The following is a 19079-nucleotide window of genomic DNA, read 5'->3' on the forward strand; positions in this document are numbered from 1 at the left end:
TATTTTGTTTTTTGTTTTTTGTTTTTGTGGTTCACGGATCTCGACGATCACTATGTCCACAAAATATTTGCACCAAATAGATGCACCTAAAGAGATCACTGGAGCCTAATCATGAGGATGTTGAGAGAATTAAACCCATAACCTCTTGGTAGCAAAAGTGCATAACCATAAAAATGTTGAAAGAATTAAACCCATAACTTCTCCGTAGCAAAATTGTTACAATAAACTATAACCAATTAAACTTACCCTAATAACTAAAAGTTATAATAATTACTTTACACTACCTAAAATTAATTTAAAATTACTCTGCAACTTACGTGTAGTATCGGGTAATAATTTTTATCTCGTGGACCTACAGATGGGTGTGGCCGTCACGGTGTGTTTCCATAAGGAACACCACATTACATTTTCTAAAAGGCGTGAAAAATACATGTTTTTCATTTGGTTTTGAGTTTAAATTAATTTGTAAATTAAAAGGGTAAAGGATCAACTTCATGGTTTTTGGAATGGCCGCAGCTCCCTGCAAGGATTTTTTTAAACACACAGCATATTCATTAGAGGCATTTGATAGACGACAACTACGTCTCTGTATATATAAAACAGCTATTGGGGAATATCAAGCATCACTTAAGGGAGGCCTTCTCCTGAGAATTGAGAGAAATTGAGAGAACAGTGCACTGACCTGCACAAAAACCTACTTGAAAGCAACGGGACTTGGCAATTGGGTATATCTAAACTATGTCACACATGGCAGGGGAGACTGGTTTGCCTGCACACAAGCGCGATTCTATCAAGACACCAGGTGGGTATGCTATGTTTGAAAAGATAGCTTGTTTCTTTTTAAGAATTTATATTCTTTTAAATTTCACTGGTTTTGGTTTTTTGGTCTGCGGTCTATGTAACTACAATTGTTGGAAATCTATGATTAATTAATGTTGATGATCAGAATCTACATTTTTTTGTGGTCACGGGTCTCTCTCGAGAAATTCTTATATGGGTAGGATTTTTTTCAATGTCCTTGGAGTTCCTGGGGATTTTGTGTTATGGCTAGCTGCGTGTGCACTGTAAATTAGGTGAATAAAGCCATATTCCATAAAGCAATATAAGACTAACAGATAATGTGAATATCAGGTTCTCTGTGATTTGTTTTCCATTATTGGTGTTGGCAGTCCCTTAAAATGATATTCTATCTAGCATATATTTAACAACTTTTTATTATCTGTAGTACATATTTTCCTAGAAATTTGACCGTGTTTTGATACACAGTTGGGAATATTGCTGGACAAAGGAGGCGGCAGCAGGCACTTTCAGTCGGCAAGGAGAGAAGAGATGCAATGGTTCGGGCAAAGCGTCTTTGCAGGGTTGATGATAATGATGAAAGTACAAACATAGCCGACACTGATGTCGCTATGGATGATGAAATAGGAGCCTTGGAGGAACAAACTGTTCGTGCTGTCGAGGAATTGAAAAGAACGGCTTCATCTCTGTATGGCTTTTTCCTCTCATGTCGAGGATGAATTCTCTTCTATTTTTCGCTTTTTTGTCTATTTTTTATCAATAGTGACTCCATTTGGTTTTGAATTAAATTTGTTCTCAACTGTTAAAATATTTGGCCAACTTTGATCTCAAATGAAATACCTCCCTCTTAGTCGGTTACTAACATAAAGGAGGTTTTTTATTTAGTGATTAAAGGAAGGAGTTACTTCACTGAATAAGCAAGGTCGTGGTAGGATAGTAAGTGACCTGAAGGGGGTTTGTTGCTTCTGGTTAAAACAAGGAGTTTATACATTGAATAAGCAAGGTCCTTGTCGAATAACTTGGCAGTTAGAGTCACACACTCTGAGTGTCGACTTGAGTTTGGACCTTCAATAAGTAACTTATTCTGTTCTCATGGTTAAGCTCCTGTGGAGACTAGTTCCTAATGGATATGATCTTTATGTTCAGCCCTTTTGTTGATGAAGAAGAAATGATTGAGCTCCATTCTAATCTGTGCATCCATATGCGTCTGTGTTTGTTTCAATCTCTAGCTTGGCACGTGTGCTAGGAATGCCTACTTCAGTAATATTATCCTCCCTTATGGAGATAGGTTTGGTTCGGCCATAAACAACGGTATCAGAGTGAAAACAGATCTGTTCTGTAAATTGTAGAAATGTAGATCACCACTATAAGTGGAAACAACAGGCGATGGTAGGCAAAGTATGGATATGAAGATTAAGCGTAAGGATTTGCAAAGGAAGGTTTAGAAAAATGATTCATCACAAGTTTGAGGGAGTTGAAATAACAAGGAAAACTTATCTATAATGGTGAGTATTTGTTATTCTTGATCTTTTTATTTTTGCAAGTTGAGCTTTGCATTTAGATGCAAAGGATTGTAAAATATCATGAATACATTAGAAAGCTTCTACTAAAAATTGTATGACATGAAGTTAAACCGCATCATCTTCATAGACATTAATGTGTCCAAGACATAAAAGGATGCTCACCGCATCATCTTGATTGCACCGCTGCTCTCTGTCTTTCGACTGCTCCTGATGACGGGTGAAGAATTCAGTTGAAACTTTGGGGCGAAAAGATCTTTATGCAATGAAATCCATAAAGCATACAAACAAGGATACTCACAAGAAACAATGACTTTTATGATCTTGTTGGAAATTGATTTTAATGCAAATGATGATCTTTCCTATATGTGTGATAATCTTTCCTATATGTGTGTGTGTGTAGGGAATATGTATATATATGTGTGGGGGTGTGGGTGGGTAGGTTGGTTGGAGGGGAAGGGGGATACTAAAAACCTATGGATGTCATGAATACTTAAATACAACTTTAATTGAAAATGTATGACATGATATTATACTCGTGTGAGCTTGAGAAGCAAATGGTTTTAATGTTTTCTTACATAACAAGGATACCTACAGGAAGCAAAAGCTTGCCTGATATTGATGGAAAATTAGTTTTGGTGAAATGAGTATTGACCTTAGTGGTTGGTGGGAAAGGAAGGTGATGAAACCAAAATTCATATGAGAAGTTGAAACCCTCAAAGAATATGAAAATCAAAATCACTTGAGAGATGAAGAAGTGCTTGTGGAATTATGTACTAGCTAAGATTATGAAGAAGTGTTTGTGGAATTACGCACTAGCTAAGATAAAATCTGAAAATCATGTCCTGATTTTTCTCGTATTCATTGGAGAAATCTCTGCAAGAACACCCAAACTTTTTTGGAAATCATCGGAAAAGTGTGCAGCTACAGGAATTTTGGAGCACAGGTTTGCAGGTTGAGCACACATGGGGAGGGCCGAGACTTGTGAGGTCGAGTCCTAGCAAGTAGGACGTGAGTTTGGGGAGGTTGTGAGGGTTTATGCCAGATTTGGGAGGTGGCTGAGTTGCTAGAGGACCAGCACAGCTGCAAGCCAAATTTCTGAGGAGCCGAGTTGCCAAGTTCCATTGCTGTAATTTTTGTGTATTCTCTGTGTGTCGATTTCAATGTTGAAGGAGGCCCTAATCTTTCTGAGTAATAGAAAAGCGAAAAAGAATTTGTTGGGCATATTTTTTGCTATGTTTTGTGAGCGATTTTCCATTTATTTTCAGCTACAAATTTTATTTAAATTTAATACTAGTGCATTCATTTTCAATAGCTTTTAGAAAAAGATTTTACTGGGTGAAACATCTCCGAGCATAAAATAAATTGCTAGGAAAATCAAATCAGATATGGTATTAGAAAATTAACACTTCATTCACTTGATCCACAAATCAGGGGCTGTATTAGACCTTGACAATTATTAGAGAATCATGACGGACCACACTTTCTCCAAGCTCTATGCTACAACTCTTCATCTTATGTTATACGAAGAGCTTGAAGTGGACACCTTCTAGATAGAGGGTAGGCAGGATTTAGATCCGGCACTGTTGCCCACCACCCACCAAAATTGGTAACCCTATAGGAGAAATATTTTATAGCCAGCCAGACAACAACCCTACACATTTGCTCATTAATGATTACATGCTGGTTTTCTCCACCATCTGCACCAGTCATACACCTCTCACCATCCGACATTCCTCTTGGATAAAAGTGGGCTACCACAACAGTTACTTTGATCATTTTGCAATCAAATGTTTTTACTTTAAGTTTCGAGCATTGAGTATGGATAAAGGGGTGATCTAGATGATTGACTGATCTTGACTATAAACTCATTCTCTCACCTTACCAGCGGGGTTAATCTTTAGCCCTTGTCTAGGGGGGCCTCCCCTAAGGCCTTAGGGTTATAGGAGAGACACTACTTGGAAAACTTGGATTGAAGTAGCGTGTGCATTCTCCTTTTGCATACTTAACATTTTCCATGTCACATCATTTCCTTTGATATCATCTCCATTATTTGGGTAAACTGTCATTGGTTCATTGGGATTTGGCACTCACATATCCACACACTGGTGTTGGGCCAGAAAACATCACCATGGAGGTTGATGTAGCTAAAAGTATGAAAAAGTATAAGATGGCCACAATGAAAGAAAAATAAGTCAAAATGCAAAAGATGGCTAGGACATAAGTTAGCACATGGGAAAAAGCCTAGCATAAGCTCAACCCCCCTTCTTAGCAATCATCTGGTTCTTGAGCACTTGCTGCTCCATCTCTCCAAACGGAACCCTTGCATGTCCCAACCTTGATGAGCGAGAAATTGCCTCATCTTCAGGGACAAAACAAATGCTATAGAACAAGCTTTGATCCTTGAGCTATGCATCAATTAAAAAGCATTATCAAGAAGAAATAAAAGGCTCACCAAAGGGGTGGAAAAACTAGGCAGAGAGGGGTAACTCATGCCTCCACGATTGCTCCCTCCATTACATCTATACACTTAGGATGTGGACTCTCATTAGCTAGTCCCTTGACCATGGCACTTGGCCATGAAGTCCTTCCCCTCCATTGACACATATTCTCACTAATATGGATTGAAGGGTTAACCTTGGAAATGCTACCTCCCCTTGGGGGCTGGAAGCACCTAATAGGGTTGAGTACATAGCCACCCCTACAAAGATAGGGAACACTTTTACGGGACTTGGTCTAATTAGATATTTGAAGGTTATGCTGGTTTGAAGTATTAATACGGCCTTAACACTTAAGTATGGTCCATCTAGATGCATTTATGATCTTAATTTATAATGAATGGTTTCTTTCACTTGAGTTTGAGATGGCTTTGTCAGGTGGTCCAAAGTAGCCGAGTCTTGAGGGCACCCTACTTGTAGTGTCCCTGGCCTCTAGGCGGGCAACACTACGCCCCTTCTACCCAAACTTTGTCTAGTATTCATCAACATTTTTGCGGAACTTTATTTATTCACAAAATTTATTGGCAGTCTTCATACATATAATTATAACTCAAATAACACATAATCGTTAATTATTGCACAACAGAATAATAACAGACATTTGTACAAGGAACACGATTATTTATCATATGAAATTCATAATCATAGTTGAGAGTAGAATTATCAGAAACCCAGAATTAACAAAAATAACAACAACGAATTACATAACCGAAAAGCCAGAGTTTATGGCCATTTTACACATAAATTGTATAGACATAATAAGCAACGGAAATAAAAGAACGTTAACAACCATTAAGCCTGAACCTATGAACTAGGGTTTAACAATAAAAATAGTAAATAAACGTGGCATGCGATACTCAACAACCACAACAAATACTTGAGTTGCTGAAAATTGGTAGCTAAGGGATGAATTTCCTTGAATAAAATCTCATTTCTGACTATTCTAGAGTAACTTTCTAAAAATAGAAAGTCATGTCTATCATTTCAAGCATGACTTTCGAAAAATATTAAATCACCTTGCTTCAATTGGTAATCAAGTATAGATGATGGAAAATCACCTAAGTTACCAGGATTTGGATACGGATACGGATACGGATACGGATCCGGATCCGGATCCGGATTCGCTAGTTTTTTGAAAATCCAGGATCCGGATACGGCAAGGATACGGCAAGTACAAAAAATATAATAATATTAAAAATATAATAAAATTAATAATAGACACAAAATCATCCATTTATATATATATATTAAAGCTAAATCATTGTCATTCATTTTGTGCTTTTACCATATATTCAAGTTCATCTTTAATTATCTCTTCAAATTAACAAATTGTTGTTTTTTAAGTTTGCATTCATAAAACACCATCATTAGTTTATGCCCACACACCATACAAGAGCCATTAAATTCAAATATATATATAATTATAATTATTAAATTTGTAATCCTTTATATACACATAAACATTATTATATTTAACATAAAATTTAATTGAACTTAATATGCATATTAATATGATATTTTTTAATATATATAAATAAAGAAAATAAATTATTTATAAAACAATTTTAATGAGAAAATATATTCAAATAAAATTTAATATATAATTCGTTATTATGAATATATTATTGTTTTTAATATGTATAAAAGAATATGTATCTCAAAGAAAATTATAAAACCATATGAATTAAAAGAAAATTATAAAACCATATGAATTCAAATTAAAAAAAAGGGGTAAAAATGAAAAAGTTAAAAGCTTGTTGACTGAATTACCATCGTGTCTTTCGAGGGCATAACCTACCGAAGTTTGCAGTGGCGTCTCTATGCGACTGTAGTTCCGTCAATCATAGTTTTTACATTTTTGATCTACAAATCGTCAAAGGCCAATACATTGAAGGCTCTCTTATGATAGCCAGCATTTTTTGGGAAAACCGCCCGATGGCTTCTGAAACTGCCGGAGTTTTTTGGGAAAACCGCCCGATGGCTTCTGAAAACCGCCCGATGGCTTCTGAAACTGGCTTAGATGTATGCGCACATTTTACGCGGATTCGAATGACGCGGATATATGCGATGTATGCGATGTATGCGCACATGTTCCCGGTTCTTGGGCGTATTTACGCGGATCCGGATCCGAATCCGGATCAGATCCGTGGATCCGTGGATCCTGTACCCCAGAGGGCCGGATCCGGTAACTTAGAAAATCACTTAACTTATCCTTAATCAATCTCATTTGTTCAATTTTTATTTAATCATCAATATTGTCATTATTATTATCCTTATGATACAATAATATTACTACTTTTAAAATGGAAATACATTTCATCTTTCCTACTTGGCACTCAATCATGCCACTTTGTACCTCTCTCTCTCCTTGATGGCACTCGTACCCCTCTCTCTCACTTAATGGATTCATTGCACTCCTCTTACACTCTCTTATGCGCATTAAAAACTCGTCATAGCACTCCTCTTACTCGCATTAAAGTCTCGTCATAAAAGATTCCTCTTATGCTCTCTTCAATGCATTAGTTACACTCTCTCCTTCAAGGCATGCATACTCCTCTTTATGGCATGAGTTACAAAGGCATGCGTGCTTCCTTAATGGCATGAGTTACAAAGGCATGTGTACCTCCTTAATGGCATGAGTTACAAAGGCATGTGTATTTTCCTAAATGGCATATATAACTCCCTCGTAAGGCATGCGAGTTACTCCTCTCCTTCATGGCTCGAACTCCTTGCTCCTATATATATGTGCCTCTCATCTTCACTCTTACTCACTTGTGCATTGTGAAAGGAGACTTCGAACTTGTGAAAGAGAGAGTTGGAGAGACTAGTGAAGGATTGAGAGAGTGAGAGAGAGACTTGGAGAGTAAGAGCAAAACTTGGTGAGCCAAAGTGATTCAGTGTTTGCATCAACTGCAACTATCAAAGATCTTCTTCAAATTTGGGTGAACTTCTTCATTCTCTCATTGTATTCTGTTTCTTTGTTGAACAATTGATTTCTAATAGAAGAAGAATCTGGTTGGGTTTTCCCCTTATGGGGTTTGCCCTGGTCATTGGACCTAAATTTCTGTGTTTCTTTGTGTTCTTGGATGTCTTCTGTTTTACATATGGTTTATATGATGTATGTTCTATCTACAATTGTTTAACTGAATTTGCAATTGGAAGAAGTTTTATTTTAAGTAATTGTTTCAGCATAGAACATTAAGCTTTCAACATAGTATCAGAGCTTTGGTGAAGACAAGTCCAAGAAGTTGAGAGCTTCTCCTAGCTCATTTTCTGCTGAAATATCTCTTGTTGTCCCTTCTAGTTGCAACTTATTTTTTGCTGAAATATTACTTGATGTCCCTCCATATTTGCTGTTGAAATATCTGATTTGCTACTGAAATATCTCTTCTTATTTGCTGCTGAAATATTTCATTTACTATTGAAATATCTCTTGCTGTCCCTTCCTATATGCTGCTGAAATATTACCTGCTGCTCCTTCTACTTGTTGCTAAAATTTGTTGAGCAGATCAAGATGTCTTTCTCTTACTTTAAGAATGAAGAGAAGTTGGTTGATGCTTCAAATTTCTTCCCTTGGAAGGCCAAATTGGATATTACTCTTGAGGAACATGATGTACTGGAGTATGTTGAAGGAGAGGTAGTAGAACCAACAAATAACTCTAATGCTGCCATCAAGGCCATATACAAGAAAGATGATGTCAAGGCTAAAAAGATTATCCTTAATTCTCTTGGAGACCATCTCAACATATGTCTCTAACTTGAAGAAATCCAAAGAAATGTATGATAAGCTAATTGGAATGTATCAAGTGAATAACTTGAGCCAAATTCTTGCTTTGAAGAATCAACTCAAGGATATGAAGATGAATAGAGGAGAGACCATTCAAGCATACTTTATGAGGATCTCTAAAATTAAAGATCAACTGTCTACAATTGGTGAAATTGTATCTGATAAGGATATTGTGCTTATTACACTTGGAGGTCTTTCTCCATCTTGGGAAACTTTTATTACCACCATCAACAACAATGACAAGTTTCCTACATTTGATGAGCTCTTGGGAAAGTGTAGTCAAGAAGAGGCTCGAATGATTTCCAGAGGAAGAATCCCCAAGCATGAGGAGGGAGAACCTACTGCCTTTGCTGTCCAAGGCAAGAAGCAGAAAGGAAGAAGAGGCCATCATTGTTCGGGAAAGTCTGCTCCTAGATCCAACAATTCCTTCAAATGGAACAAAGACTTATCAAAAGTCCAATTCTACAATTGCCATAAGCATGGTCACTATGCTTGTGACTATCTAGAAAGCAGAAGAGCACCAAGATCCAACTGCAACAATCGTTCCAAAAAATCTGATTATAGAAGAAGAAGAAGAGAAGCTCCTTCTGCTCATAAAGAAAGCTACCATTCCTCAAGGAACCTCAGGTATGATAACAATGCAATTGAAACTCAATCAACATACTTTCTTGTTTCTGCTCTTTCTAGTTCCCCTCTAGCACATTCTTGAGACAGTTGGTTGGCTGATAATGGTGCCTCGAGGCACTTTACTGGTTATAAAGAAGTGCTCTCAAATGTGGTTGAGAGGGAGACAGATTTGAAAATCATTCTTGGAGATACCTCTACATATCCTATAAAGGGATCTAGTTCTATTTCTTTCCATCTGGATCAAGGTTCAAGAAATTTTTCATGTACCTAGTTTGAAAAAGAATATTGTATCCATATCTTCTTTAGAAGATAAGGGAATGAAAGTTGCTTTCATAAATGGTAAAGTTCTCACTTGGCCAATGAGATCTAGCATGAGAGATGCCTTCACTCTGGGATCAAGATGTGAAGGTTTGTATAAAGTCAATGGAAGACCAATCCATGCACTGATCCATGATACAATCATCAAAGTGAACTTTGGCACTGAAGGTTTGCTCATTTGCACTATAAAGCATTACCTCATGTGAGAAAGATGGTTTCCGGAATGCCAGAGATTAGAGCAAATCATGATGGAGTTTGCCAAGGATGTGTTAGTGGAAAGCAAGTCAAAGGACCATTTCCTCCAAGCAAAAGCAGAACCAATCAGGTACTTCATCTTGTACATTCTAATTTATGTGGACCTATGCATATAACTTCTCTTGGTGGCTACTTGTATTATATAATCTTTGTAGATGATTTTTCTCGCAAGACAAGGATTTATTTTTTGAAAAATAAAAGTCAAGCATTTAACATGTTTAAAGACTGTAAAGCTCTAGTAGAAAAACAAACTGGAACGCAGATCAAAATCTTTAGATCTAACAATGTAGGAGAGTTCACTTCCAATGATTTCTGTAAAGAAGTTGGAATCAGGAAAGAGACCAATGTGCCATATAACCCAGAACAAAATGGTGTGGCCGAAAGGAAGAATAGAACTATCATGGAAGCAATTAAAGCTATGTTGCATGGTAAGAAATTACTAAAATTCCTATGGGGAGAAGTTCCTAACACAATTGTCTATGTCCAACTAGATTCCCTCACCGTGCCTTAAACAACAAGACTCTTGAAGAAGCCGTCACTGGTGAAAAGCCCAAGGTTGGGCATCCAAAGATCTTTGGCTGCCCTGTCTACTTCCACGTGCCAAAAGAAAAGAGGAACAAGCTGGAAGCTTCATGTAAGAAAGGTATGTTTGTTGGTTATTGTGAGAATTCTAAAGGTTACAAAATATATGTACCTGGTCAAAGAAATATAGAGTTTAGCAGGGATGTAACATTTGATGAAGATGCAGCTCTTGGAAAGGCAAGAGTCACTCTTCTTCTTCCTGCTAATGTTGATAGACAAGATGATGATGTATTTGAAATATAAGAAGATCCTGAAGCTAAAACTGATCCTGCTGATGAAATCATGGAGACCATGGACCCCTTGGATTCTCCTCCATGTGATCCTCTTGCTAAAAAGAGGCCATTATGGCTTCGCGACACTCTTCAAGATGCTGATAAACATGTTCCCTAAGTAACCTTTAGAGAAAGCAAGAAACCATGCTGGTTCCAGGGATATGTTTTAGCCATGAGCAACATTATTCAATTTGAACCATGCACTTTTGAAGAAGCTGTGAAAGATCAAGTGTGGAAAGATGCAATGGCTAAAGAATATGATTCCATCATTCATAATGATATATGGGAAGTAGTTCCCAGACCCCAAGTAAGTCTGTTGTGTCTTCTAAATGGCTTTATAAAATTAAGCATGGTGCTGATGGTTGTATTGAAAAATATAAAGCTAGATTTATGGCCAGAGGTTTCTCTCAGAAAGAGGGAATAAACAATGATGAGATTTTAGCACCTGTTGCCCGATACACCACCATCCGATCTATTGTGGCTCTAGCTTCTAGCTAGGATGGAATATTCAACAAATGGATGTGAAGATTGCTTTTTTGCATGACTTCCTTAAGGAAGAAGTATTTGTGGAGGCCACAAGGATTTGAAGTACATGACCGAAAAACTCATGTGTGTAGACTGGAGAAATCCCTCTATGGTTTGAAGCAAGCTCCAAGAGCTTGGAATGCTTGCATTGATAACTTCTTGATGAAACTTGGCTTTACTAGAAGCAATGCTGATCCCAATCTTTACTTCAAAACAATCCAAGGTATGCCTTTGATTTTGGTATTATATGTTGATGATTTATTTTTGACCGGTGGTGAACCTCTTATCCTCTAGTGTAAGAGGGAGTTAGCTTCTGAATTTGAAATGAAAGATCTTCATTTGATGCACTACTTTTTGGGTCTAGAAGTATGGCAGAGACTTGGTGAGATTTTCCTTTCTCAAGGAAAATATGTTGTTAAACTACTAGAAAGATTTGGCATGACAGAATGTAAGTCCATGAATACTCCAATGGAGATGAATTTCAAGAAGCTATGTGGTGAAGCTGCAAGACTTGATTTGGCTAATCCTTCAGAGTATCATCAACTGATTGGGGCACTGATGTTCTTAGTGAACACTAGACTAGACATATGTTTTGCAGTCAATACTCTGAGCCAATATATGATTAAGCCATCACATGCACACTAGATTGCTGCAAAGCATGTGTTGAGATACCTACATGGGACCATCAATCTTGGATTGAAATATATTGTTGGAGATGTAAGACTACATGGGTACTTTGATGTTGATTGGGCTGGTAACTCTACTGATAGAAAAAGCACATCTGGGTGCTGCTTCAACTTGGATCTGCTATGATATCTTGGATGAGTAGAAAACAAAAGTCTATAGCCCTTAGCATAGCTGAAGTTGAGTACATTGCTGCTAGCATGGCTAGCTGTGAGGCAATATGGCTAAGGAAGCTCTTTGGAGAGCTGTTTGAGCATGTATTAGATACGACAGTAATTTATTGTGACAATAAGAGTGGGATTCAACTTGCTGAAAATCCTGTGTTCCATGACAAGTCCAAGCACATTGAGATCAAATATCACTATATCCAGGATATGGTGTAGAGAGGAGCAATGAGACTCCATCATATTGCGACTAATGATCAAATAGCTGACATACTTACCAAGCCTTTGCCTAAAGGAAAGTTCTTAGTTTTTAGAGAGCAACTTGGACTGACAAATGTGACCTTTCCTAAAGGGGGCAATCATGGATGACAAAGATAAGACTTGGTTGTGTGTGATCCTTGTCAAGTGGTAATCCCCCCAAGCAAAGACTTGGTTGTGCGTGATCCTTGACAAGTGGTAATCCCCCCAAGCAGAGATGAGACTTGGTTGTGCGTGATCCTTGTCAAGTGGTAATCCCCCCAAGCAGAGACTTGGTTGTGTGTGATCCTTGACAAGTGGTAATCCCCCCAAGCAGAGATCAAACTTGGTTGTGCGAGATCCTTGTCATGTGTTGGCAAGTGGTAATCCCCCCAAGTGAATATAGGGTGATGGATGAATCTCCCCTATGATGATTCTTCTTCATTAGATTGTAACATCATTGTTCCAAAGCAAAGATCCTTGTTTCATAAAGAAATTCCTCCCTAGCTGAGAGGGAGTGTTGAAAATTGGCAGCTAAGGGATGAATTTACTCGCATAAAATTTCAATTGACTATTCTAGAGTGACTTTCTAAAAATAGAAAGTCATATTTATCATTTCAAGCTTGACTTTCCAAAAATAGTAAATCACCTTGCTTCAATTGGTAATCAAGTATAGATGATGGAAAATCACTTATCCTTAGTCAATCTCAATTGTTCAACTTTCATTTAATCATTAATATTATCATTATTACTATCCTTATGATACTATAATAATATTATTATTAAAATGGAAATACATGTCATCACTCCTACTTGGCACTTGGCACTCAATCATGCCACTTTGTACCTCTCTCTCCTTGATGACACTTGTATCCCTCTATTTCTCACTTAATGGATTCGTTGCACTCCTCTTACACTCTCTTACATGTATTAAAAACTCATCATAACATTCCTCTTACTTGCATTAATGTCTCGTCTTAAAAGATTCCTCTTACGCTCTCTTCAATGCATAAGTTACACTCTCTCCTTCAAGGGATGCACACTCCTCTTTATGGCATGAGTTACAAAGGCACGCATACCTCCCTAATGGTATGAGTTAAAAAGGCATGCATACTTCCCTAAATGGCATATGTAACTCTCAAGGCATGCGAGTTACTCCTCTCCTTCATGGCTCGAACTCCTTGCTCCTCCTATATATATGTGCCTCACGTCTTCACTCTTACTTGTGCATTGTGAAAGGAGACTTCGAACTTGTGAAAGAGAGAGTTGGAGAGACTAGCGAAGGATTCAGAGAGTGAGAGAGAGACTTGGAGGGTAAGAGTAGAACTTGGTGAGCTAAAGTGATTCAGTGTTTTCATCAGTTGTAGCTATCAAATATCTTCTTCAGATTTGGGTGAACTTCTTCATTCTCTCATTATATTCTGTTTCTCTTCTGAACAATTGATTTCTAACAGAAGAAGAATCTGGTTGGGTTCTCTCCTTGTGGGTTTTTCCCTGGTCATTAGACCTAAATTTCTGTGTTTCTCTGCGTTCTTGGTTGTCTTCTATTTTGCATATGGTTTATATGGTGTGTGTTCTATCTACAATTGCTTAACTAAATTTGCAGCTGGAAGAAGTTTTATTTTTGAGTTGGGGTTCAACATAGAACATCAAGTTTTCAACATGAATAAGGCTTTATAACTAGAACCATAAATTTACATAAAAATATGCAGAAAGATATCATAGAATAGGGTCCTAAGTTGTATTAATAGAGCCGATTGGCTACGGGCTCTCCACGTTCCTCCCAACCATAGGCCTACTGGTTCATAAGCTCAACCATTGGGTCACCCTCGAGTTGGGACAACAACTCCAAAGGCAACAATCGTAAAACCAATGCAAACTCTGGTTGAGGTCCAATATGCCAACCCAATAGCCATGTTTCTCCAAGGCTCCAAGCATCCCCTTCGGCCAACAAACCGACACCGAGTTCCAACCAAAACTCCATGACACTAGGTCATAACAGAGCCAACAAACCCTTGGAGCTCTAGGCTCCCTAGAGTTAGCATAGGGGCTCAAATCATAATAGGATGCATCCATACGACACAATTAACTTAATAACTGCACGTCGGCTAGTCCAAAGTCCAACCTTAGGACTCACTGACCATTAGTGAGTCTGAGAGTCCACCCGAGGACTCATTAACTAATCAATAACCCCTTGAAGGATTAATTGAATGAATGATCCCCATAACATGAACCTACACTCCTTTTTATATGCATGGCTCCAACTGGCCATGTGGCACTTCCTTGAAGCCACGCGGGCCCTAGAGTGCACTATTAACCGAAAACCCAATTGTTGCCTTTTTTCTCTGGAGTTGCCCCCCCATACTCTTTTTGTGGAGTGGGCTCCATAACCAACCTTATCCAACCTTATTTTAGTATTATATTATTTAATTACGATATAATTAGAAATCTAGGCTCAAGGCCTAATAGCCTTTACATGCATATCCATCCAGGCACACTGGCCCCACAACCCATTTATTATCGCTACATGGGCACGCAAGCCCCATAATATCATTTCGGCTCACTAGCCTATTAGTTAGAAACATTTAAGCTCACTAGCCTAAATATCAATGTATATCTTATTACATCATGAACGGTGGGGGTATTACATTCCTCCCCCCCTTATTTTATGCACTATCCTCAGTGCATGATATGTCCACAATGTGAGTCTGCTGTAGTAGACTCTCGCAATCCATGTCCTCTTCCTTGGCTTCCTCCTGGGCTTCCTGACACTTTTGGTGCCCTCTGCACAACACTAGATCAGGAGGTTCTTGCCCCATGCCAATGAGCGTGCACTTGCAGCTCCACCAACATGATACCTAGAGGACAACAATCAAATAACATTAATATCAACAACAATTAACCTTGATTCATATACCCATGTTCTTTAATTTCAAAGAACAACATCAACCATATGTAGGCAAACATTCATCTAAATACTCAAACATAAATTGCAATTTCTCATGTAATATAGCAATGATGCACAAATTCATGCCATGCTGGCATTCTTGTGCCCCAACCATGAGGAAGCGTTGTTCTTGCATGCCAACAATGTATACCATCCCTGTATACAATTTTTTGCATTTGACTCTTGCATACAATCATCTTGTAGTTTCACTAACTGAGGTTATTGTTCTCAAATCCTGTATGCAAATAATCTCTCTGCTCACTACTCCAACCTTTCTGTTTGTCATTATATTTGTTGCTTTTCCTTAATTTCAAATGATAATTAATTTGCTCAGCTGACACAACTGTTGCAGATCCTTCTTGTTACTTGATTGCTAAATCGTCCACAATCTGTTAAAATCATTTTGAGCTTCACATTGCTCTAATTCTTGGCATTTCTACTCAAGTTTAAGCATTTCTTTCTCCAAATCCCTACTAAGCTGCTTATTTTCTTCATTGCGGTGATTAATCAGAGCTTGGACTTCTAGTCGAACTCTATTCAGGTCAGTTGCCAAAGCTGCATCAAACTTGCTATGACCAGTGACAAAATCCTGTCATAACCTGTCATTCGTTTTTGCCATACACCTAGCATGGTCCTGTGACTTGTCAAGACCTGTCAAGAGGCCTATTACAATTTGCATACAAAACTTGTCATGGCTTGTTAAAGGTCTATCTTAACCTGTGGCATACCTGTCACCATCGTGTGATAACATCTGTCACGATCTTGTGTAACCTGTTATACCTCTATCACATACCTGTGACCACTTGGCATAACTCGTTACCTACTGTCATCCGATTCAATTGTAGGAGATCTAGGAGTGTATTTGGTTACATCACTTACATCCCTGCAACAAAACCTATATAGGACTCTGTTGCATAATTTGTCATTAAAATTCTTGTGACAACTTGTTATGCACTGATTAAAATTCTTTTATAGTCCATTGTAACCTGTCATATATTTATCAGGATTTTATCATAGCCTTGCAAGTATAGACCTGTTGTATATAACCTATCTTGCAGCCAAAAATGCTGTTTTTTCAATGCATAGGCTGTGCTATTGCACAACCACATTCATATCCTTGCAATAAAACCTATGCACAATCCCTGCATATCTATACTATTTCACTATGGACCATCCAACAACAGTTTGACTAACATCTTTACCAGAACCAATCCTAAGTTATGTGATAATAATAAGCTCCTGTCCATGAAACCAATAATCGGTATGCAAATATTCTATTCTTACAAATTCGATTCACATATCATACATCCCAATATACAAGAATAAACTATGTTGCTGAATCAATACTTATCTTGTAAGAGTCAATGGAATGTTGACTCCATGGCTATTCAAGCCATAAACTAGAGCCATCAAGTTGTCAAATATCCTAGATATAGTGATATTTGATCTCAATGTGCTTGGACTTGTCATGGAACATAGGATTTTCTGCAAGACGAATCCCACTCTTATTGTCACAATATATAACTGTTGTGTTTGGAACTTGCTCAAATAGCTCTTCAAAGCAATGTTGCACGATTCGTACTCGTATAAGACTCGTTTGGCTATTGACTCGGCGACTCATATAAGACTCAGGAACGACCCGTATAAGACTCGCCAAAATTTTCCCACCATTTTCCTTTCCCTCCACATGATCTCCAAAAAAAAAAATCGAATTTTGAGGGTCTCCACGGGTCTTATGCGGGTCTTCACGGGTTCAATGTGGGTAGTCGAGTTTTATGCAGGTTTTGGCGAGTACGGGTAGAAACCGCGGGTTCTATTTGAGTGACCCGTCTCGCTATAAAACCCGTCAAGACCCGCGGGTCCTCGCGAGTCTTAAAAGAGTCGTGCTACACTGCTCCAAAGAGCTTCCTCAACCATATTGCATCACAACTATCCATGTTAGTAGCAATGTACTCTGCTTTAGCCGTACTTAGTGCAACAAACTTCTTCTTTTTGCTCATGCAAGAGATCATGGCAGATCCTAAGCTAAAGCATCACCTAGAAGCGTTCTTTCTTTTAACAAAGTTACCAGCCCAATCAACATCAGTATATCCATGAAGTCTTACATTTTTAATAGTATATCTCAATCCAAGATTGATGGTCCCATGCAGGGATATCATCAAATGCTTTGCAACAATCTAATGTGCATGTGATGGCTTAATCGCATATTGGCTCAAAGTATTGACTGCAAAACATATGTCTGGTCTAGCGTTCACTAAGAACATCAATGCCCCAATCAGTTGACGATACTTAAAAGGATTTGCGAAATCAGGACCGACAACTTCACCACATAGCTTCTTGAAATTCATTTCCATTGGAGAATTCATGGACTTGCATTATGTCATACCAAATCATTCCAGTAGCTTGACAATGTGTTTTCCTTGAGAAAGGAAAATCTCACTAGGTCTCTGCCATACTTCAAGACCCAAAAAGTAGTGCATCAAATGAAGATCTTTCATTTCAAATTCAGAAGCTAACTCCCTCTTACACGAGAGGATAAGAGGTAAACCACCAGTCAGAAATAAATCATAAACATATAATACCAAAATCAAAAAGCATACCGTGGACTATCTTGAAGTAAATATTTGGATCAACATTATTTCTAGTAAAACCAAGTTTCATAAAGAAGCTACCAATGTAGGCATACCAAGCTCTTGGAGCTTGCTTCAAACCATAAAGGGCTTTCTTCAGTTTTAACACATGAGTTTTTCGGTCATGTACTTCAAAGCCTAGTGGTTGTTCCACAAATACTTCTTCCTTGAGGAAGCCATGCAGAAAAGAAATCTTCACATTCATTTGGTGAAAGAACCATCCTTGGCTAGCAGCTAGAGCCACAATAGATCAGATGGTTGTATAATGGGCAATGGGTGCAAACATTTCATCATAGTATATTCCCTCTTTCTGAGAGAACCCTCTGGCCACAAATCTAGCATTATATTTTTTAATACTGCCATCAATGCCATGTTTAATATTATATAGCCATTTAAAAGACATAACAAATTTATCTTGTCGTCTTGGAACCACTTCCCATACATCATTATGAATGATGGACTCATATTCTTCAACCATTGCATCTTTCCACATTTGATCTTTTGACTGCTTCTTCAAAAGTGTATGGTTCAACGTGAATAATGTTGCTCATGGCTACCACATATTCCTAGAACTGACAAGGTTTCTTGCTTTCTTTGAAGGTTCCTTGGGGAGCAGCATGTCTATCAGCATCCTGTAAAGTGTCATGAAACCATAATCATCTTTTTCTAGCTCATGGAGAAGGATCCAAGGAGTCCATGGGATCCATGGGTTCATCAACAAGATCAGGCTCAAGCTTGGGATCTTCTTGTGCATCAAAGGCATCATCCTGTCTTTCAACATTAGCATAAGTAGGAGTGTTTATAGCTTTTCAAAGCGCTGCATCTTCATCAAATGTTATATCTCTGCTAAAATCTATATTTCTTTGTCCAAGTACATATATTTTATAAGCTTTAGAATTTTCACAATAACCAACAATCATAGCTTTCTTACCTGAAGCTTCCAGCTTGGTACTCTTTTCCTTTGGCACATGAAAGTAGATAGGGCAGTGAAAGATCCTTAAGTGCCCATTTTGTTTTGGGTTATATTGTACGGTGGCCTCTTTCCCGATTCCAACTTCTTTGCATAAGTCTTGAGCTCATGTCCACTTCATGTCCACTCAATTCATGGGATGGCTCGACACCTTCCTCAATCCGATACAAAGGACTTGGTTATCAAATGTACATGTTGATCCTAGAACAAGAGCAAGGGCAATAATAGCAAAGTAAATAAAGATAATGAAAGTATACCTGGTGAT

The 19079-nt window shown here is 38.0% G+C and overlaps 1 protein-coding gene across 2 annotated transcripts in view; it reads left to right on the plus strand.

The window, feature by feature from the left end:
* The first annotated feature begins 491 nt into the window (after positions 1 to 491).
* Positions 492 to 19079, plus strand: part of LOC149209136 (importin subunit alpha-9-like) — a 279111-nt gene continuing 260523 nt past the window's right edge. Inside the window, exons 1-2 of one of the 2 annotated variants that reach the window (XM_089396297.1) lie at positions 492 to 802; positions 1267 to 1486. In XM_089396297.1, coding sequence (XP_089252423.1) covers positions 739 to 802; positions 1267 to 1486 — 284 coding nt within the window. In that variant the 5' untranslated portion in view covers positions 492 to 738. Of the gene's footprint in view, positions 803 to 1266; positions 1487 to 19079 lie in introns of those variants that run through there. The other variant, XM_089396299.1, reaches the window with a different exon arrangement.

Source organism: Pinus tabuliformis, chromosome 1_2 (assembly GCF_031772625.1).
Source record: "Pinus tabuliformis cultivar Carrire ecotype Pingquan chromosome 1_2, CPIR1, whole genome shotgun sequence".
Classification (NCBI taxonomy): Eukaryota; Viridiplantae; Streptophyta; class Pinopsida; order Pinales; family Pinaceae; genus Pinus; species Pinus tabuliformis.